Below are 23,147 nucleotides of genomic sequence, written 5' to 3' on the forward strand. Positions count from 1 at the left end.
AAATACTTATCTTTCGCTGAGCTCTTTTTTGACAGTGACTGACAGCTGATTTTACTGTGGAGCTGAAGCGGAACTTTTCCCAGGAAATGTGCTTAATTGAGGATTATCTGGCCATCAAACCAACCTATCAAATGTATACCCACACCTCTTAATGCTGAGCTCTAATGGGCGTTCCTGAAACAATCAGTGATCAAGGAAATATAATGTTCAAATATTGCTACTTGAGCTGTTTTCTCTTTCTTTAATGTATTACGTTTTTCCTGATAGAAGTAAAATGAATAGATTTTTTTTTTTTTTTTTTTTTTTAAGCAGCAAGAAATAATCATGTAAATGTGATGCTTACATGCTGGTACAGACAGTGAATCTCTTTTTGAAGAATGGGAATGTTTCTATTAGTAGCGTGTGTACAAATGTGCAACACATTTAGCAAAAGAGAGTCAACCTGTCCACCAGTTTGCATTGCTTTGCATTGGTTTGTTTGACAGATGACACGCAGCTTTCCACTTTGCATCCACACTCCTTAGGTTGCTTTGGAGAAAGAGCTCTCTTTACTCAATATGAGTTTTGATCTCCTGTATCAGTGGGGGAATATCAATAAAATAAATACAGTTCCAGAGACAATCCCACTGCTTAAATTCTGAATTGATGCAAATAATACATTGCCAGAGGTTGGCCATTGCTAGCATTATTTTAAATGGGGTTTTGTAGAGCGCTAGCTAGATGCTATGGTGCTAAAGCTAGCTTCTAATGCAACAGGACTATAAATGTGTCTTTAAAGTGTTGAAGACAACTAGAAAACACTGCTGCTAAGCACACTAGCGTTTAAAGGTGTTTTGTAAACGAACTACTCACAGAAAACCCACTAAAGCATGCTGAGCGTGAAACAACACGTAGTTGGCAATTTAGATGCAAACCCTTTAGTACACTCTTTTTTCCAGTCAAAAACATGTATGTATGGTTCATTAGCGTCTGTTCAATTGGCCGTGGGAATGTGTCCGTGTGTGTGTGAGTGCCTGATTGCCTGTTTTTGTGTGTTCGCGTTCAACAAGCGACTTGTACCTTTTCTTAAAACATTGAGAATGGCTGTTATGATAAAAACTTCATGTTTTGTTATCTCTGACATTATCGTATATGATCTTACTGTTGATATGGAGGATAATGACCACTGAAGGTATTGGAAGAAGAGAAATATGCAGAATGGTTAAATTGTGATGTTTATTCAATGGGGTCAAAGCGTCTTTTAAACTGCAGCCATTGTTGTGTGGAACCAGTCTGAAAAGTTGTCACGTGGAGGAAGGTCACGACTTACAATGTGTGGTCAACTAGCATTGCAATTGGGCAAAGAATACATTTAAGTCTTCAGACAATGTGTGTATTGGTCTTTAAGCTCCCTGTTCTAAAAAGGTCATCTACACACCACTCCCATCATGTCATCTCTTTCCTCTCCAGTCAACCATAAACAAGCTTCGCTCTTGACTGAAGAAAATATCCTTTTTTTGCTTTTGACTAAAGGAGTCCAAATGTAAATGTTGTACTATAATAATGACTCCAAACATTTTAATAAAGCTTTCTCACAGTGACGGTCTTGAGCATCTAAACCCAGACTAGTAAAACATTAGCTTTTGTTCTGCTGACAAAATGCTGCCGCTGCTTCCGTATTAGTGGAAACAGTTTTAAAGTGTGTGCTTGTCCAGATGTCACGCTAATGGAAGAGTGGAGGTTGATGGTTACCCAAGCAACCCGTGAATCAACATCTACAGTCCGCTGACCAATTGGGAAGGCAATATTTCCCATGTAAACGGAGGTGCATGTGGCGAGATGTCAAACATTTGGTTTGGAGCTCTCTAGAAGCTGTGTTATTCTCTTTAGTGGGAAGCATGCCACATTCTGCAGTGACAGAACTCTATATCAAACCTGACCATCACATCAAGTTCTGGTCTATTCTGAGAAGAGCAATCAGCTCTTCTGAGCTTAGAGTCTGATTCTTTGGTCCTGTGGGAGGTTAATGGCAAGGTTCCAGTTGGTCCGTGTCAAAATGAGCTTGACTGCATTGTTGGCTCTGACCCACTTCACGTACCTGCTGATCGGAGCCATAGTTTTTCAGGTCCTGGAGAGGGAGGCTGAGAACAACAACCGAAACCATTTCCAACTGGAGAAACTGAACTTTTTGGCCAATTATACCTGTCTTGATGGAGTGGCCTTGGAGAAGTTTGTACAGGTTTACCTTCACTCTTTTTCTGTCACATTGACAAGAAATGTATATTTGGGGCCGATCTGCTTTTTGCTGATCCATGACCTCATCTCGTGTGTTTCTGTGTGTTCAGGTTATTTTAGATGCTTGGGAAAATGGAGTTAATCCTTCTGGCAACTCAACAAACCCAACTAACTGGGATTTTAGCAGCTCTTTCTTTTTTGCTGGCACAGTAGTTACAACCATAGGTGAGCACCCATTTCTTAACCCTTTTATGTTTTTTAACCTAGCTGTTTGAAACAAATATCTCAATTTCAGTTGTTTTCTTTTTTACAGGATATGGCAACCTTTCTCCGAGCACTGTGTGCGGACAAGTGTTTTGTGTGTTTTATGCGCTGTGTGGAATTCCCTTAAATCTAGCTTTTCTGAAACAACTGGGAAAGTGTCTTACTGTTCATCTTGGCCGACTCGAGAGAGGAATGGTGTCAGTCTTTCCTCACAAGGTAATGATGGAGGTCCAAGCTCCACAGGATGGATGTGTCAGTTATATTTGCGTGTTGACGATACCTGTTAATAAGTCTCTGGTGTTGATTTTACCCTTCAGAAAACCGTTGAGGTTCTGGCTGTGAGTTTCTTCTTCATCACTGGCAGTCTGCTGTTTTTGATCATCCCCCCTCTTCTGTTCAGTTATGTGGAAGGTTGGACATTTGGCGAGGGTTTCTATTTCACCTTCATTACCCTCAGCACCATTGGTTTTGGAGACTATGTAGTGGGTGAGTAATGAGAGAAAACATCCACTGTACTGTGCACAAGCAAGAGTCCAGGAAAGATCGGAAGTTGTGCAATTTGTAGCTAAATGTGGGAATATGTATGTAACATTGTGTCGCTCTGGGAACAAAACTTGTATCTATGCTAATGACTACATTAAGGTATGGGCATACATTTAAACATATTCACAGATAAAGGTTTGTAATTATATCTTTCCTGTGATTTTTCTACAAATACAATTGTCAGCTTTCAGAATCAGAAGAGGAAACCCTCTAGAACCTGCTTCATTAGATAAACTAAAATATACAATTAAATGTTGCTCACTTGTATTAAATCTGCTTAAATGTGTCTCTGCTCTGTTTGCAGTGGGTTGTGATCAAGCAAAACAGTCGTGCTTTTGGGGTAATTTAGGGGGATTTTGATGTTTTGTGTTGTTGTTGAAGTATTGTGAAGTAACTGTATTTTTGTTGTCATATTGTCGTTTTATGTTTTTATTTTTGTTTTGTGTGCTGTTGTCATTTTGTTGTTTTTTTTTTTTTTTTTTTCATTTTTTGTCATTGTTTTGTGTGCTGGTCATCTTTCATTTTGTGTGTTTTTATTATTTTGTGTTTTGTTAGTCATTTTGTGTAATTTTGTTGGTATTTTGTATAGTTTTGTCTTCAGTTTTCTGTTTGTAGATTGTTGTTGAAGCCATTTATTTGGTTTTTATTGTTAGCATTTTTGTTGTCATTTTGTATGTTTTAGGTATTGATTTTTGTGCGTTTTTGTAGCCGTTTGTGTATTGTTAATATCTTGGTGACTTTTACTACTTTTTTTCTTCATTTTTTACGATTATTATTATTAGCGCAGTGCCCATAGGAACTATGTATTGCTATAGAAAAGTGGGAGGTTAAGTAGCTTTTTCATGGATGGCCAAATGTGTTTGAAGGTGGAACATCACGGACATTTGAATTTGTTGTGAAATGTGTAGAGTGATAACTATTGTGTTTTTATATATTTGAATGAATAAATTGGTAAAAAGCAACACACCAGCATGAAGTTATGCCTGGAGAAACACTTGGAGACACTTACGTTTATATGGGAGCTTTTATTCCTCTTTAATTCAGAATAAATGTTAAATCCTTTTTGAACTCACTTTGTAAACACTTAATTTAATTCTGAATTGAACATATACACACGCGCGCACGGTTCAAAGCCAGCAAAGGCTCATCAGACCTCCACAGTGATGGTGTCATCAGTCCCAGCTCTCCAGAGATTGGCTTGCAACGTGATTAGCGCGTTAGCTCCGCTCCCGGTGGATAATTTTATGAAATAATTTATTAACAGTACCATTGCAGTCCAAACGGATCCGACGTTGCACACCTTGGAACCAAGCTGCAGCCATGTTGAAAGTCTCAGGTCAATCTGAGCCTGATCCGCAGAGATATCTGAGGAACACACACACACAGACAGAGATTCCTTGCTTTATAGATAAATAGACAATGTTTTATTGTGAACGTGTGCTTGATTTGAAATTTAACAGATCCTTCTTTTCACGGTATGACATGGTAACATTGTCTTCTGTTTTGGTCACAACTTTTTTTAAGGCCGTTTTTGTGGTACTGAAGACAAACCTGTTGAGAACCAACCCTGAAATCACTGAGCACAGCGACCTTTTGTCGTTTCAGGAACCGACCCTGGAAAGGAGTATATATCTCTGTATCGCAGTCTTGCAGGCATTTGGATTATCTTTGCCCTGGGTTGGCTCGCTCTCATCTTCAACGTGGGATCCAGGATAATGGAGCGCGTGGTTGTTCTCACTCACCCGGGCTTTGAGAAACAGAAGGAGGAGGAAGAGGAGGATGTGTCCTCTAGTAAACTAGAAGACACGTCAAAAATATGACAGCTTGAGGATTGTGTATGGGATCCTTTAAAAGCAGTTTACAATACTTTCTGTCAAATTTAGAAACACAAGTGGATGTAGCAGATGTTTGAATTGTTTTTGTTTTTTTAATGTGTCACATTCGTGCAGAATGCAAGGTGATCCAGTTGCTTTGTTGTGTGACCTTTCTAAAGATAGTAAAAACATTCTTGCTGTCATGTCATATTTCTTTGTATTTATTGTCACGTGTCTGTATTACTTCAGGTCACTTAATCCACTTGCAATTATCGGTGGAATATTTAAATCTACAGGACTTTTTCATCTTTAGAATGACAGATTTTAGGACATCAATTGTTTACTGTATTGAGTATACTAGTAAGTTTTGTTTTGACCTGTGCGTAACGTACACACTGCTTTTTCAAGCTTTACTGACAACTACACTCCCAACGTGAATGTGATAGTATCTGATGGATAAATATGTGCTCTTTAATCTTCAGCTTTGCTTTCAGGTCCGTTCATCCATCTATTTTCAGGGTTGCAGGCGTCTGCCGGCACCTACATACCTCTGGCTTGCTTTCAGGTCATTCTGTGTAAATGAATAATTGAATATGAATTACCGGTTGTAAAGGCTTTACTTCTCAAACCGCTGTTTTCATTAGACATTAAGGGCAGAGCTTTTTGTTTGGATGCTAGAAGAGGAAGTTTTGCTCTAAATAAAGACAGTCAAGTGATGGGAAATTGTTTATGCAGGCATCTCTGATATGCACACTTGCATCAATATGTTTCAGTAAAATGATGAAATAATAATAATAAATGCCTCACCTGCTTTTGTGTTTTGAACACTGAGTTGTTAAACCAAGAGGTTCATTTTCCATCTACATTTTACCTCTTTAATCGTCTCTCATTTGGTTTATTATGTGTTCTTCATTTCCATTAAGAGGCCATTTATTGTGATCTGAGTATGACCTTCCCCACAGTCCAACCAGTGCTGCTGTCGTCTTGTCTTATGTGGCTCCTCCAGATTTGCATGCAATTGGAGTGATCCAAACACTGACCCAGGTGGAGGTTCATTTGCCTGTAAGAAGAGACTCAAAAGCCACGCAGGTCAACCTTTCTCACCTCAACTTGTACTGCTGCATGCCTTGAGAATTTGGACTTTTATTCTCCCCCTAACTCGGCCCAAACCAGGGCACGACGATGGGAATAAAGGAAGTGCTCAATCTGGGAAGGGTTCCCTCCATCCTCATGCTCGGCACGGTCTATGTGATCTACGTGCTGCTTGGAGGGCTGGTTTTCTGGAAGGTGGAAGGCGATCTTGGAAAGAAGGATATCAGTAAGTTGCTGATGAGTAAACAGAAGCTGCTGGAGACGTATCCCTGTCTGAACATACAGGGCCTGGAGGAAGTGGCTCAGGTGAGGCACACAAATGAGACTGAACATGAAATGATAGTGAGTGAAGCATTTCATATAAATGTACTTTTGTAACTATCTTCAATCACAAATTGACTATTCAAGAGATCAAAGGGTAGGGGTGATATGAGAAGCCCAGTGAGATCAAAGGGTAGGGGTGATATGAGAAGCCCCGAGAGATCAAAGGGTAGGGGTGATATGAGAAGCCCCGAGAGATCAAAGGGTAGGGGTGATATGAGAAGCCCCGAGAGATCAAAGGGTAGGGGTGATATGAGAAGCCCCGAGAGATCAAAGGGTAGGGGTGAGATCAGAAGCCCCGAGAGATCAAAGGGTAGGGGTGATATGAGAAGCCCCGAGAGATCAAAGGATAGGGGTGATATGAGAAGCCCCGAGAGATCAATGGATTGGGGCGAGATCAGAAGCCCCGAGAGATCAAAGGATAGGGGTGATATGAGAAGCCCCGAGAGATCAAAGGGTAGGGTTGATATGAGAAGCCCAGAGAGATCAAAGGGTAGGGGTGATATGAGAAGCCCTGATCCGCACCAGTAACCAAGTACAACAACCTCTCAGTGTAATATTCAAAAGGTTGATTGCATCGGTTGTGCGTTGTTAAAAAAAACAGTTGCTTATTTTATCAAAAATAATTTCTCCTTAAGGAGCTCTATATATTAAAATAACAAATGTCTGCTATTCCCGTCAATTTGACAAATACAAGAAGACCTAGATAATGTTTCCATCTACAAATCCTTATGGTCAGTAAATACCACTCCCAGATCTCAAGAGTACACAAAGGAAAATCTTTAAAAAAAACAAAAAACATCTGTGACGAAGACACGACTTCTCCGATGCAAATTTTGGCTTTAGAAGGCTTTTATCACTCAGTAATGGGAGTTGTCATAAAACCCGAAAAAGCAGGTGTTGATATTCAAAGCGCATTTTGACCTCGCCTACGTTAAATTACAATTTAGTTGTTCAGTGTAAAAATTGTTTTATTTTTGTATTGTAACTGGCATTACGAAGTCTATCCACCCTCAAAGAGGAGACTTCTGATTGGCTCCTTTAACATTGAGCCCCACCTCTTCAAACTAACATGTTCCATCACTCAAGATTTGGCACTGATTGAATGAAATGAAGTCTGATTCAATTTAGTTTGTTTATATATATATATATATATATATATATATATATGAACTGATACAGAATGACAAAACTGTTGACAAAAAATAAGAATACACTAAATGGAAATGTTCAAGACTAAATCTCATCTCAACTCATTTTGTATTTGGAGGTTATCTATGTGTAAAGTTAGACACGAGGCTTGTTTTTTTTATCCATCAGCAGGTTGATGATGCTTGTAAACAGATGGAGAAATATGTACCATTTAAACCTGTACGGCCTGGTACTGTGCAGGAGTTAAAAGTAGTTGGAATACAAAAAGCATCCTCAGTGTGTAGCTAATAGAGTATGGATGGCTACAATCTCAAGGCAAGGCAAATTTATTTGTATAGCGCATTTCATACACAAGGCAACTCAATGTGCTTTACATGATCAAAAAGTGCAACAGACAACAGCATAAAATCAATAAGAACATTAAAGTCGGCAACAAAACATGTAAAATTATCAAACACATTACATCAACAACAACGTGACCAAATATCTCCCCCTCAATCATACGCAGTAGAGAAAAAAAGTGCCTTTAACTTTGATTTACAAATGTTCACATTGGATGTTAACTTCAACTCTGCTGGCAGTTTGTTCTACTTCTTTGCAGCATAACAACTAAATGCATTATCACTAGGGATGTAACGATTAATCGTAAGGCAGTTAAAAATTGATTCATAGGTATCACAATTCAAATTGATACTGTGAAAATTGAATCGCAGTACTTTTTTTAACCAGCAGAGGTCTTGGGGGTGGGCGGAATCTGCTAATACTTTTTTTCTGGCCGCCTTCTACTTTTAAACATGTTCATAAATGATTCCTTACCCCTTTAGCACCAAAAAATATCTGTAATATTACGTGAATATCTGTAAAAGTCACGTTTTTCTATTAGCTCTGTCTGCTAGCATAGCATCTCTTCTTCACTGCAAGATATCTGCATGCCAACCGACCACTAGGTTACCAGTGCCCTCTACTGGTCCAAACAAATATCTGACCTAAATACAGTGAAATGAATGTTTTTTTTTTTTTAAGTCCAATTGTTAAGGCACAAAATACATTTTCAGTTGTACTTTTAAAAAGAACTATTATGCAGGTTTGCATTGTTTACTATAGAACCAGAATTTAAATTAATAGGCTTCTTCTTTATTTGTATTATTCCTTTATTTATTTCATTCAAGATTTATTTTTAGTTAAATTGCATTGTTTTGAATAGTTTATCAAGGGATTCTTTTGACAATGAAAAATAAAAGGAAAACTGTATACTTTTTAATTGTTTTTTTTCCCCAAAAAAATAATGGAATATTTTTCAGTCATCATTTTTCTACAGTCCCATTTTGTAGTAAAAAAAAATCATGAGAGAATCGTATCGGGAGTTTAGTGAATCGTTACATCCCTAATTATCACCATGTTTACTGTGAACTCAGGGCTCCACTATCTGACCTGTGTCCATAGACCTGAGAGACCTGCTGGGTTTATACATGACTAACATCTCACTGATGTATTCTGGACCAAACCCATTCACAGATTTATACACCAGCAGCAGAACTTTAAAGTCTATTCTGAGGCTGACTGGGGGCCAGTGTAAAGACTTTAAAACTGGAGTAATGTGCTCTAACCTCTTTGTTCTGGTTAAGACCCGAGCTGCAGCGTTCTGAACCAGCTGTAGCTGTTTGATGCTCTTTTGGGGGATTCCTGTCAGAAGACCATTACAATAGTCCAGTCTGCTGGAGATAAAAGCATGGACCAGTTTCTGCTGATCATTAAACCTTTCACTCTGGAGATGTTCTTTAGGTGGTAGAAGGCTGTTTTTGTGATAGATTTGATCTGACTGCTGAATGTAAGATCAGAGTCAATTACAACACCAAGGTTTTTGACTTGGTCTTTAGCTTTTAAAGATCGACACTCAAGATACTTGCTGACAGAAGTCCTCTTTTCCTTGTTACCAAAGACAATCACCTCCATCTTGTCATGATTTAGTTGAAGGAAGTTTTTACTCATCCTGAAGTTTACTTTTTCCAAGCAATCACACAACACCTCAATGGGACCATAGTCATCTGGGTTCAGTGATAGATATAGTTGTGTGTCATCTGCATAGCTCTGATAATCAACCTTACTTCTGTAAAATCTCAGACGTGATTTTGTTTTCAGCAATTTTTGGTTCAAAGTTTGAATAACTCAACCAATCTTAGATAAAACCCAAGTGTAGATATTGTGGGTTTTTTTGAATGTTGTGATTTAAACATATTAGTTTTTTTTTTTTAAATATAATTTATGATTCATATTGCAGGTTATTCAAGATGTGTCAAAGGTGGGCCTCAGCTTGAGAGGCAATTACACAACGGATGGCTTCTGGAAATTCACCAGCTCAGCTGTTTTTGCTGCAACTGTGGTGACAACTATAGGTTTGATGTCTTATTTACACTGTTTATCATACAACCATATTATACATTCAAGTCATGACCCAAGACAAAAGAAGAAGCCATTGGAGGTAATGGTGATAAAATGACCAAAACTTCAGAAATACCAAACAGATTTTTCAGTAGACTACAACAATCTAAGTTGCCAATCATTTTTTTCATGATGTCAATGTACTTCATAGACGACTTGCAGTTGGCAAATGAAAGTACTTCTGGTTTTTCAACAAGATTCCCCTACAAAAAAATCCTTCAAACAGGTTGGGAAGTTCTTCAAACCTACACTAGATATTGGAGGAGACAAGGGTCCCCACCATTACTGCCATCATTAAACAAACTGATTCAACACCTGCTTAAGAATGCCTTACACCAAGGCCGAGATTAAGGACATCATTTCCAGAAGGTCAAAAGAAGGGAAACATTAAAATCTAAAACAGACCTTAATCCGCCTGGTTTTTGGGAAACACTGTTCTTGGGGATTCTGCATTGTACAATAGCAGGTGTTGTGCAGTGTGATGCAGGCTTAAATTACTTACCCAGGTCAGCAGCATCACATCGGTCTTTCTAGAAGGTCTAGTTTGGACCATAATGGAAGTTAAAACTTGCAAGAGTACAACATTTTGAAGTTCTACGCTGTTAGATCTTGACTGTTTCTAGCATGTAGTATTGATAGTTATAAAATGGTGTTTGCCTCTTGATTCAGAATTGAGTGCTTTGAGTTGCCCTGCATCGATGGATTGGCTCCCTTTCCCTGTGACCTGAAGATAGATAGATTAATATATGGATGGACGGATTGATGGTATTTTTTGTTACTACACCTCTCACATTAGCTGCATCAGCTAAAAGATAATAGTCACCTGACGCCACTTTGTAGACCTCCGTTTGTCATAATTTTGTTACCGTCATTTTGAGATAATTTATCATCATTTCACTGCTCTACAGGATACGGGAATATGAGTCCAGCTACAATGCCTGGCCAGATCTTCTGTGTTTTCTTTGCCCTGATTGGCATCCCGCTTAACCTGTTGGTTCTCAACCGAGTCGGCAAGTACATGCTCGCAATAGAGAGGAACTTCTCCGATTTCATCAAGGAGAAGACTGGGCGAAAAGTAAGAGCGTCATTTGGTCAAATCCGGTGTTCGGACTGGCTCTGACAGTTGTGACTAACCTTAACTCTGTTGTTTTTCGTCTCAATGCAGAGGTGTACTCGCTTTTTCATCCACTTGGTGTCCTGCCTGTGTGGCACAGTCCTCTTCTTTATTGTCCCAATGATTGTGTTCCAACAACAGGAGGGATGGACGTTCTCCGAGGCCATTTACTACTGCTTTATCACCCTCAGCACCATCGGCTTTGGAGATTTTGTTGCAGGTACAGTAGAGCAGAACAACAGTACGTCTAAGAAGTGGGACTGAGCGATAAATTATCGGCTGATTATTGCTTACCCTTTGGACCTGATCAGCATGTGTCACTATGTGCTAAGCTAACCAACTTGTGTCAGAATTGTTGGTTAGAAATTGGCTCACAGTCCATTTTAAAGTTGTTGAAGACGAAAAATATTTGTTAGATAAAGTCATAGTGTAGGCCTCATAGAGCAATAAATCTAAAATCATTTGCTCAAAAAAATATGTCAAAAGTTGGAATTGCCCCTCAAAAGTTTGTATTGATCCCCACCGTAAAAACACTATTTTTTGACATTTTTGGAAATGTTTCGCGCATTGCATTGTGGGATGTGGACGCATTGAAGTATTTTTACTTCATTCATGATTTCTATCGTTTGCCTCACGAACTCTGCCATAGTTACTTCCCAACACATTTCTAGATTTTTCAGGGACTGAAAGTTGTGGCAAAAATAATGGCAAATGTTTGTTTTGGGGTTTACATGGAAAGATTGAAGTCCGGCCAAAAATGAACATCTCGTGGAGTGAGAAGATATCACGGAGGATACTGAGAACAAACTAGAAGAAAAATGAAGTCAAACGAGTCACTGTCCTCCATGGCTAGTGAAGAAACATAAGAAATCATGAAAGAATGAAGTGAAAACGCTTCAATGCATCCATCTATATCCCACAATGCAATGCACGCAACTTTTCTGAATAATAAGTGCTTACGGTGAAGATCAAAACAAACTTTTCAGTGACAATTTCAACGTTTTACATCTTTTTTTCAAGCAAATAACCTTTGATATATTGATCTAGGCCTACCCTATATCTTAATCTGAAAATTATGGCTTAAGTTATACATCAAAGTTTATCTTGTCTTGACAGTTAAAGAGCTGCATGACATTTTGGATTATTTGGTTTTAGTTTGTAAATTAAGTAATTTTCCTTTGACCGGAAAGGATCCGTTCTTTATCGGCCTGTGAACAAAATATTTTTGGAGTCATTTTTAAGGGTGAAACTTCTTATTAAATTAAGTATTTTGTTTAGTTTGACATTGATCATTGGCCAGTTTCAAGAGAAAATTTTACTTACATGTTAAGGCACGTAAAAACACAAAAGTCATGATTCAAAAAGCATAAACAACATTTTATGAAGCAAAGCTGTACACAAAAATGTCTTACTTGTGTATAAAGTCACATTTTTTTTGTGTGTTTTCTTCCACAGAAGTTTAAACTTCTCATTACTTTCTTGATGGTCTTTTTCTGTGCTTTTCAGACAATAATCCAGACAAAACATACCCAACCTGGTACAGCATCCTCATGGCCTGCTGGATATTCTTCGGCCTGGCCTGGCTCGCTCTGCTCATCAACCTTTCCATCGACATCCTGGAGCGGCTCAACAATCACTTCAGAAGTGGATTGTGCTGCAAGCCGCAAGATGAAGACTCAGGAAGTGCAGAGGGTAGCCAGGGCACACAGGTGGAGGACGAAAACGAGATCAAGGAAGCTCCCATGAGTCAGTAGTGTTGAAGTTTATGTAACAAAGGGATATCAAGGGTTAACTATTGCTACTTAGGCTCTGAGTTTATTCACAGTACGCTTACCCCCAATATCCACTGGATTCTTAACTGCTGTGGTAACAGCTGATACGTTGCCATTCTCGTCAATGTGTCACAGCTGCGTAACTACACCGTCAGTCCGGAGCTCTCTGCAACAGATCCGCAGACCATCTATTCTTGCTGGACACCGGAGCAACGACGCAAAAAATTCAGCAAAGATAAGCTCGTGAAGGACAGGAAATAGTGCACTGACACAAAATATAATATCCAGTTTATTTTCAAAATAAAATACTCCGTGTACAAGCCAGATCGCATTTCCATCCATTTTCCGTTCTGCTTGCTCCTTTTCAGGGTCGGGGGTCGATTTCCTTCTGCTCCTCCCGAAGGACACAATGAACTATTTGCAGTGACGTGCCGTGAGCACTAGAGTTGGGTAGGCAGGGCATTGCAAATCGAGACCACCAATGTTGACACAAATGACAATTTCATATGTTTCAGCTGGCAAGTGTTAACCTAACAAAATCAAGATCGTTAAACACCATTAAAGAAGCTTAAACAGTTATTAAGATAAGATAAGATATATCTCATGACACGGCAGCGCATTTGTTGTAACAGAGAAAATGTCAACAACAACTACTCAGAACAGCCTCAGTGAGGCGCATCCACAAAGCCAATCCTTCCTTTTCAGAATCAGAATCAGAAATGTTTAATGGCCAAGTACAGTTTTTAGGACAGTACAAGGAATTTGTCTTGGTACCATTCACTGTGGAAAGTACCAACAATGTTCTGACCTTACCTTTTCTGAAGGTCTGGTAACTCAGGTGTTGGTCTCCCATCTTTTAAAAGCTGTCGTTTTTTCCTCAAAAGAAAGTTTCTTTATCGTCTCGATCGCTGTCATCCTGTCTGTAGTGTTATCCCAACCACTAGCTAGAGAACGTAGCAGCGGCCACGCGATATCAATTCACTAATGCACTATGAACGTACGTATAGCATTTAGCATAGCATCGTTATGTCCAAAGACAGTGTAGAGAGCTGCTTTTTTACATAAATTGTTTTCATCTTGGGGAACTGACTGCGCATGCGCGAACACATAAAAACACGCTATGGGAACAGAGGCAGAGCAGCAATGTGCCTTTGGGAGAGGGTGTGGCCTCCTCCTGCCTTTCAGCGGAGTGAGACTGTGCAGCGTCTCTGTCGTACCAGGAAATAGCGATGTTTAGTCATTTGGTCTATGAAAAGCACAAAAATGCTGACACTTTCAAACTTATAGATACTGTAGGCTATTGGAAATTGAAAAATAAATTATAATTACATTATGATTAAAACAAATAATCAAAATATCAATTCACCCTTGGGTAGGCACTGCACGTCACTGACTGTTTATATGGCTTTGTGGTTCTCTTTGTATTGACTGCAACTCGCTATATTGCGCAATTTCATGTGAATCTCCTGAGTAGTCCTTGCCGCAACAGTTACGGGTAACACTGGAAGTTTTATACATAAGGCTGACATTACGCTGTCATTAGCATGAATAAGGTGTCATGAAGGCTGTCATTAAGTGTCGTTCATTAAACTATGACACCATTGGAGCTATGTTGGCATTTTATGGGTTAGGTAGGGTTAGGGGTTAGAGTTAGGTAGGGTTAGGGGTAAGGATTATGTAGGGATAGGGTTAGGAGTTAGGGTTAGGGTAACAAACAACATTATGCTAATGACAGGTGTCATGTCATAATAATGACAGCGTAATGTCAGCCTTATGTATAAAACTTATAAAAAGTACGGTGTAACGCATCACAGACGGAGGCGGTGGGGATTGACGGACAGCGGATCACGCAGCGGAGACGTTACGGAACAGTTACGCATCCAGTGGAAAACCGGTGTAACACTTCAGCATGAGCATCATCTTTCTTTAAACCTGAAAACACTGACCGACCTTGTGGATAATCTCGACTACAGCATTCCGCACTGTTGGTCTTTGAACTCACAGCTTTTTGCTCCCCCTACTGGTCACAAATGAAATGACAATATCAATGACAAGAGTCACAGGCCACAGGTACAATTTCAACTGGTTCTTGTCTGACACCCAAATCAGTGAAAAACACGCAAACATTGTCATTGCTCATACGTTTATAATTGTATAGATCCTTACACAGATATGTGAATTATTGCATTAATATCTGAGTTGACGAGGCTGCAATGAGATAATATTCTTAAAATATTGAAAATAAGCCAGAATAATTGGAGTTTTTACCTTTTTATGCTGTTGCTTTTTGTTTGTTTTTACAATAATTCTTCACGAAAGTAATTTTGCCCTTCGAAAATGTACATTTTATATGTACAGTCAACATTTATACTCATTTACTATATTTTCAAATTGTTTCTTGTTGTCATACAAAGGGTTTGGGGTTTACTGAAGCCTGGATATTAGCTGTTGAATAAACTACACAAGCAAGTGCTGCGTAAAAAAAAATGCATCATTAAGTTTTCCCTTCCACAAAATGTTATAGCCACACCTCCCTTTAATGGAGACAAAAGAAATTGACTGATTTCATTGTTTTCAGCTACAGTAAAACTTTCCTGTGCAAATCTGATGAGATGAAATGTGCTTTTTCAGCATTTTTAAAGGATACCTGTTTTGAAGCTCTATCAAAATATTGTGTTTATAGAGGTTGAAGTCATGTGACATTCTTCATAATTCCCTATGAAGTTGCCAGCATTTGAAGATATTTTAACACAGTCCACATCATCTTACCTTCTCCACGGGCCGGTAGTGATTAAACCGCGATGGACCCAATCTGCCAGCGGGTTATCCATTCCATACTTCATTTGCGACTTTTGCTCCTCTGAATAAGTAGAAGAAAGAAAGTGGAAGCTAAAGCAAAAAGTACTCGAGTATCGTCTGTACGACGTCACATTAGGCCAAAAATAGCTCCTCCATTGGTTGTATTTTAAGGAAAATAATTGTTCAAAATGTACTTTTTTGTGTGTTTCTCTATCAATATACTGTATATGTGCATGTTTGGTGTTTTGGAAATACATAAAACACACTTGAGTAGTACATGACTAGTATAGATACCCTTTAAAAATGCCATATTCCTCAATGCAGAGGTAATTTAGCTTTTTTTATTGAAGTGGACGGTAGTATTTAGCTTCATGCTAAGTTTATTATTGCCTTATAATCTTACAAAAGCATCTTATTATTCACTGCTCTAGGTATATTTTTACAGTAATGTATATAGCTACAAACAGGTAGTGATATATTGACTGAAATGGCATTCACTCTTTTGAATGTCATTTCAGTTGAGAATCATCAATGGAATTTCTACAATTATTTACACCACTAGATGGAGCTACTTACCAATAAAGGCTGTACATACTGTACTTTCTATTATACAAACAGCTGAATCAAATACTGATGGATGATTTTAACATGTTTGCCAACGTGTCTTGTGTAACTTCTGTTCCTCCAAAATAAATGTATAAAAGTAGAAACTTATATATGAGTCCAGAATTATTACTTTTTTGTTGAGTCGCTTGAAGGATAAACTGAACTCTGGATTTAGTGAGAAAGAATGGGTAAAAACTCAATAAATCACACTTTTCGGACAAAAGTGCAGAAACACGTGCTTCAAAAATTAAAATAGATTGAAGTCATGCAGTGTAAGTGACATGACAGTGAACGGTGGCACATACCCATTTTACCACGCTCCACTGAGGACTAAGTATGCAGGATCAAACTGGCGCCTCTAACTTGAATTTTTTTTTACAGTGTGTTGAGTCTGTTGACCTCATCAGTGGGACTTTAATCGTTGTTGTTTTATTTATCAGAAATGTAGGTACAGAAACAAAATCAGGGCCATGAAATCAACAAAAAACAAAACAAAAACAACTGTATCCTTGAGGTTAAGTTGATGTAAAATGATTCCAAATAAATGTAGCAAACTAGATCTGCATGAAAGGGTTTCAAACAGGCTTACTTAACCACATTTCCCCATAAGGCGTTGTATAGCTTTGCATTTGCCCCATGAGTACATATATTGTCTTAGGTTAACACTAACTACACTGCAAGTGTAACAGTATTCTCTGTAGTGCAATATTTTGGTGTTTCATTTTTTGCATAAAATGAAATAGTGTTATTTTTGCATAACTGTGACCATAATCACTAGGCATGTAACGATTCACTCAACTCCCGATATGATTCGATTCACGGTACTGGGTTCACGATACAATTCTCTCACGATTTATTTTACAAAATGGGACTGTAGACAAATGATGACTGAAAAATATTCCTTTTCAAATACGGTAATACGGTACTCTTTTCCTTTTATTTTTCATTGTCAAAAGAATCCCTTGATAAACTATTCAAAACAATGCAATTTCACCAAAAATAAATCTTGAATGAAATAAATAAAGGAATAATACAAATGAAGAAGCCTATTAATTTAAATTCTGGTTCTATAATAAACAATGCAAAACTGCATAATAGTTCTTTTTCTTTTTAAAAGTGCAACGGAAAATATATTTTGTGCCTTAACAATTGTACTGTAAAAAAAAAAAAAAACAGTCATTTTACTGTATTTAGGTCAGATATTTGTTTGGACCAGCAGAGGGCGCTGGTAACCCAGTGGTCGGTTGGCATGCAGATATCTTGCAGTGAAGAAGAGAAGCTATGCTAGCAGACAGAGCTAATAGAAAAACGTAACTTTTACAGATATTCAAGTAATATTACAGATATTCTTTCAGTGCTAAAGGGGTAATGAATCATCTATGAACATGTTTAAGAGTAGAAGGCAGCCAGAATGAAAGTATTAGCAGACTCCGCCCGCCGCCTACACTTGTGGATAGCGCCCTCTGCTGGTTAAAAAAGTACTGCGATTCAATTTTCAGAAAATCGATATCAACCGTGATACCTATGAATCGATTTTTAACTGCTTTACGATTAATCGTTACATCTCTAAGAATCAGAGCAAAAAAAAAAAAAAAAAACCACCAGGGTGAGGAAAAACAAACTGTGCTTAGGGATGACAAATATTTTCAATTTTCAGGAACTAAAAGCTTTTCAAAATAAAGCAGAAGACGCAGCAGGAGTTTAAATATTAAGACTGAAACACCTCAGATATATGTCACTTTTATTCCTCTTTGGCAAAGTTTTCACAACAGCTGTTGCTCTCCGTCCCCTGCTGAGTCCATTTATTTGTGTGCTCAGCTAATGACGCGGTTGATGCATTTCAGACCTCGTGAGGGAAAGTCAACAAGCGAGTGGGACGATCAGAAACAAAATCCGCTTGCAAACAGAGAGGCTGAGCAGAGGTCGGGGGTGAAGGTGAAGGAGGATGTCGCACAGATGCAGATGTTGGTGAGCAGGAGGTCGGCGTCAAATGAGGACAAACTGTACACAAAGGCCTTTCATTGGCCCCGAACTCTGACGTCAGGTCCAATGAGTGTGATGGAGAGGGACACGCTGAAAGCAAACAGTCGATTCAACAAAACACTGGGTTTTTTTGGCTCAATTATGTTCTTTCTCTAACAATCTTTTGCTCAGAATTCTGAGAAAAACCAACTGTAGAGCATAATAATGGAATGAATAAGTGATATACAAAAAGAGAATCTTGGAATTAACCAGTATTTAGTGACTCAGAATAGGTTTATTTCTTCTGTTTTTATTATTTACAGTCATCTCCCTCCTGTCAGTTCATGTTATAATCTAAATCATTTCTATCATCATTGTGTGTGTGTGGTGTTTTTTTTTATGTGTGTTTTTGGTGTCATTTTGTGTGTTTTTAGTTGTTGTTTTTTGTGTGCTGTTGATTTTTTTTTAATCATTCTTTCTCAGTGTGTTTTTTTGTGTGTCATTTGGTTGTTTCTTATGTCATATTGTATGTTTCTCTGTTCTTTTTGTGTATTTTGTAGTGATCTTGTGTGTTTTTCTTTGTTGTCATTTTGTGTGCTGCTGGTAAGGATGAGTATTTTTCTCTCTTGGCGCGTGTGTTTTTGGTGTCATTTTGTGTACTTTTGTTGTTGTTTGTCTGTTCTTTTTATTATTCAGTGTATTTTTTCTCTCTTTTTGTGTATTTTTGCTGTCGTTCTGTGAGTTGCTGGTAATATTCAGTGTGATTGGCATTTTTCACTAAAAATAAACATTATAAAACCCCATATTTTTCATGCTTTCATTTGTAAATTTTCCACTCTCTCTCTCTCTCTCTCTCGTACACCCTGTCGTGCCATCGCACACCCTCTTCTAAGAAACACTGCAATAGAAGAAGGACGATTGATTTGATGGTTGGACACATCACAGTTGGCACTCCTTCCTCTGATTAGCTCAGTTCTCTGAGCTGTATTTACAGCTTTTATCAGCCCCTGCTCTTTGTTTATCACATTATTCTTTTATTGCAGCAACATTTCAAGATGTAGCTCCACTTTTCATCCACGCTTATCTCATTCCAGCTTTTTCTCTGTTACCACTGCTGGTCGATGTTTGACGAATGCGGAAATTTGGTAAAGAAAGTATTCAGGCTAATTCTGGGTGTTCAGGGTGCACTCACACTCGGGTATCCATGCCATGCATGAACATGTCACGTTCAAATGGGCATGTTTTAGATGTTTCCCTCTTCCAACACACCTGATTCAAATGATTAGGATCATTATCAGGCTTCTGCAGAGCTGGATGAGGAGTTGATCATTTGAATCGGGTGTGTTGGAAGAGGGAAACATCTAAAACATGCTGGATAGTGTTTTAGATGGCAATAAATCTTGACATTTGAAAGGGAGCGAGGTTTCACATTAGTTCAGGGGTCTGCAACCTGTGGCTCTGGAGCCTCATGTGGCTCTTTGTCTCTTTTGCAATGGCTCCCTATAGCTTTAAAACAAATATTAGAATAATGCATTGTTATGTTTTACTGAGGGTATTGATGATTAATGAGTAATGACATTAACTTAAAATAAAATTCCAATAAAACAATTGGATAATCTAAAAATAAATCACATTGTGCATCAACTTTCCTTGCACCAGTGGCTAACCTTAAGTTTTAAATCCCTGGTAAGGTAACTAAACTAACAAAAAATAGAGACTTTATTTGTGTGGGAAAGATTTATTTAATTGCCAACATGCCGGTTTAATACGCACGCTTGATATGTTGCAAGAAATTAGCAATTAGCATTTGACATCACATGATCATGTGTTATCAAATTGAAGTTATTTTTTTGTAGCCCTTCAAAACCATTAATTCATGAAATTATTCTATACTATTTTAACTGTATAGAATTTTATAAACTATATTGTCCTCATTGAGAAGGTATTTTTTCAGCTCCGGTTGGACGTTAATCCAGGCGAGATGAGGCAAAAAAAACTTTGAGAGTAAAGGTTGCAGACCCCTGCCTTAGTTGAACCAACTGGACTTCAACTTTTCTCCTCTCACCCAAGAGGCTACTTCAGTAATAAACTGTCTAGTTTGAAGTCCAGGCTTTAGACGGTGGAGTTGATTAGCATTATCTAACCTAATGTAAGGCTCATTGGCACTGGAAAGGGTTTCTGGTATCAGTCGACTCAGATTGAGTCGTCCAATTCTCTCAACTCAACAAGCAAAATCCACCAAACCTGGCATGTCTGAGAACTTGACCAGACTATTCAGGTATTTATTTTGTAGAAACTAGAATCAGATTTACAAGTTCAACGCCATTTAAAAGCCTTTTTTACAAAGCAGGACGTCGCCGCCTGGGAAAATCTCGGCCGACTTTGTTGAAAGCAGTAACTTGTGATCATCGATTATAACGACTTATTTGTTGGCTTCAGTAAAACAGCGGGTTTTTTATCAAAACCTGACGTAATACGAGCAAAAAAAAACAAAAAAACCGATAAGCGAAGTATAAAAACCTGTTTGTGAGGGAACAAACGATTATTATTATATACAAAGTAGGTCAGGGCATCTCTAAACTGGATCACGTAAGGTGATTTCCAGTCAATCGGGGACAGAATCTTCCAACAGCCATTAAAGGGATAAACAGTCAATGGTAAAATGATGGTAACGGCTTTTAGTGCATGTTGGGATCTATTCACATAGAATCCAACAGTGGAGCTTTTGTAAATCGAAATGCTAAAGATGTCATAGCAGCGATTGTGAATCAAGGAGACAACATGAACATCACAAGTTTTTGTCTCAGGATTTACATTTTCTTTTATAGAAATAGAAGAAAACATACATTTTTTTCAACATCTTGGAAATTGATTGAAATGAAAATAGATTTTTATATTGAGGTAAATTTCTTCCCCCAATCCTATAAATGCATCTCCCTCCAAACCAAACGTCGTCAAGGTAAATTCTAAGAGTGAGTTTAGATTTGATAAGATGTGCATTATTGGTTTCACAATTTATTATATTTTAAAACATATAAGAGAGAGAAAGAGAAAGACCCACCCCAGCAATACAACATCACAAATCGGACCCTTGACGAGACATCTCGTCACACTTTAATATCATAAGATCTCATCTTAGGAGAAAACTTTCCACCTCTAGTTTGTTCGGTACTTGCATTGGCAGATTGGAAATATTCTCATGATTCAATAATAATAATAATACAATTTATTTCTAATGCACTTTACATTTGATGCCAAATCTCAAAGTGCTACAGGATTAAAAATAAATAAATAAATAAAACACAACATATATTAAAAGACAGGACTAAAAGAGGCATTAACTGTTAAAATAAGTTATTGTAAAAAGGTGATATTTAAGTTTTTTCTTCAAAAAATTCTGGCAATTTTAAGGCACTAGCAAAATATGTACAGTACATGTATCTATTCAAAATCCCCTTTTACTGTTATATTGCTAGATGGTGCATATATGATTGTTGTGGACCTGGAAATGATCAGTTGTAACTGATAACGCTGCTAAAGATTTACTTTTTAACTACTGTAAATACAGCCTTGGCAAGCAGTTGTGAATCAAAGACCAGATGTAAAATCTATAAACACTTTTTTTTTTTAATGTTTGCTGTTAAATTTAGTTTTACTGCTGCTTTGTCTTTCAAATAGGTCACTAGACTTGTGTTGTGCCAGCTTTCCTGTGGCATTACTTCCTGTGTGCTCCCTCGGTTCCGAACATTGTGCATGTTTCATAACGCGGAACGTAAACAGTTGTTTACAATGGAATATAAAAAAACAGAACTGTAAAGTATGATTAAGGCCTTAATGCCATCATTACTGCATGTTGTCATCTCTTATTCTATTATTGGACCTTTTCAAGGTCTCGCGCACTTTCTTTATGGTATTGATTACAATGTTTTTGCAGTCTTGACATCATGATCATTTTGATCATTTAAAATCAGGTGTTCAAACCTGTATTTTTCGGATGTTTTTGAAGCACAAAAGTGTTTTTTATTAACAAAAAAAAAAAAGAATGTTCTGCAACATGTGATTCATCAAAAGGGGTCAGTGTAATCAATTAATTCCTTATCGATAGAAATGTATATATTTAACACTTTAAATTAGTAGCAAAACAGATTAGGCAACAGTCAGTAAATCAAACTTTTCGTACTCGGCGACTGATACAGGATTTTCCTGTGTGAGCAGATTACATAAAAGACTGATTAATTTTAGTGGGTGTACGTGCTTGTGCGTGTGAAACAAACTATTTTTCTGCATACAAGCAGCTCCCTAAGAAAAGACTAACCCATGGCTGAACTTTGTCTCGACAAACAAGCTTTTGTTGATGAATGCACAAAGTTGCGTTGACAAACCTTCATACTTAAAATATTGTATGCAGAGTTTACACGATGTGTTTATTTGTTTCGTAATGCAAAAACCAGATCATCTGCACACTTTCCCTTACTAAAAATATTTCCATAGTTACCACTTCAATGTGTAAACCCTGCAGGAATCCTCATATTTTGTCAGAGAATGGCAGTTATCTGGATCAGTGAGCCTGACCATAGTACCATGAACATTCACACTCAAATTATACCCCCAACAATAATGACATAGGAGGTGAAAATGTGTGAGCGACCCCATTTTTTTGGAAAATTGCAATGAAATGCATAATCTAGATCTGATTAAATTCAGCAGAGTAATTGAGGAACCAACTCATAATTCATAAAGATTGGTCAATTACGAACCAAGATATGAAATTTTGCCAATGATGAGATACTGATTTGTCCATTTTTGAAAATAATCCAGAATCAGTATATAAATCCAGATCCGCTCCAGAGTTTAATGGAATCTTCTGAAGCATAAATTCGGTCTTTGTTTAGATATTTGTCAAAATCCATTAAGTACTTTTGACATAATTCTGCTAACAGACAAACTAATACATAAACATTGGGGAAAATATATATACTCTTTGACCAAGAAAATAAACAGAAGGAGAAAATCAATACAAAAGAGCTTGCAGGTCTGCAGCACCCTTGTGCATGA

The 23,147-nt window shown here is 37.8% G+C and overlaps 2 protein-coding genes across 2 annotated transcripts; both read left to right on the plus strand.

Moving 5' to 3' along the window:
• Nucleotides 1-344: 344 nt before the first annotated feature.
• LOC114456401 (potassium channel subfamily K member 16-like) lies at nt 345-5,547 on the plus strand. Its single transcript, XM_028438128.1, has 5 exons — nt 345-2,218; nt 2,325-2,439; nt 2,528-2,694; nt 2,796-2,964; nt 4,627-5,547. Exons 1-5 carry the CDS (start codon nt 2,006-2,008, stop codon nt 4,839-4,841), a joined length of 879 nt encoding a protein of 292 aa, XP_028293929.1. The 5' UTR covers nt 345-2,005; the 3' UTR covers nt 4,842-5,547.
• A 367-nt stretch (nt 5,548-5,914) lies between these two features.
• On the plus strand, nt 5,915-13,120 carry LOC114456400 (potassium channel subfamily K member 17-like). The gene is made up of 5 exons (XM_028438127.1): nt 5,915-6,233; nt 9,679-9,793; nt 10,748-10,914; nt 11,005-11,173; nt 12,460-13,120. Exons 1-5 carry the CDS (start codon nt 6,018-6,020, stop codon nt 12,705-12,707), a joined length of 915 nt encoding a protein of 304 aa, XP_028293928.1. The 5' UTR covers nt 5,915-6,017; the 3' UTR covers nt 12,708-13,120.
• Nucleotides 13,121-23,147: the final 10,027 nt, after the last annotated feature.

This window comes from Gouania willdenowi, chromosome 22 (genome assembly GCF_900634775.1).
Source record: "Gouania willdenowi chromosome 22, fGouWil2.1, whole genome shotgun sequence".
NCBI lineage: Eukaryota > Metazoa > Chordata > Actinopteri > Blenniiformes > Gobiesocidae > Gouania > Gouania willdenowi.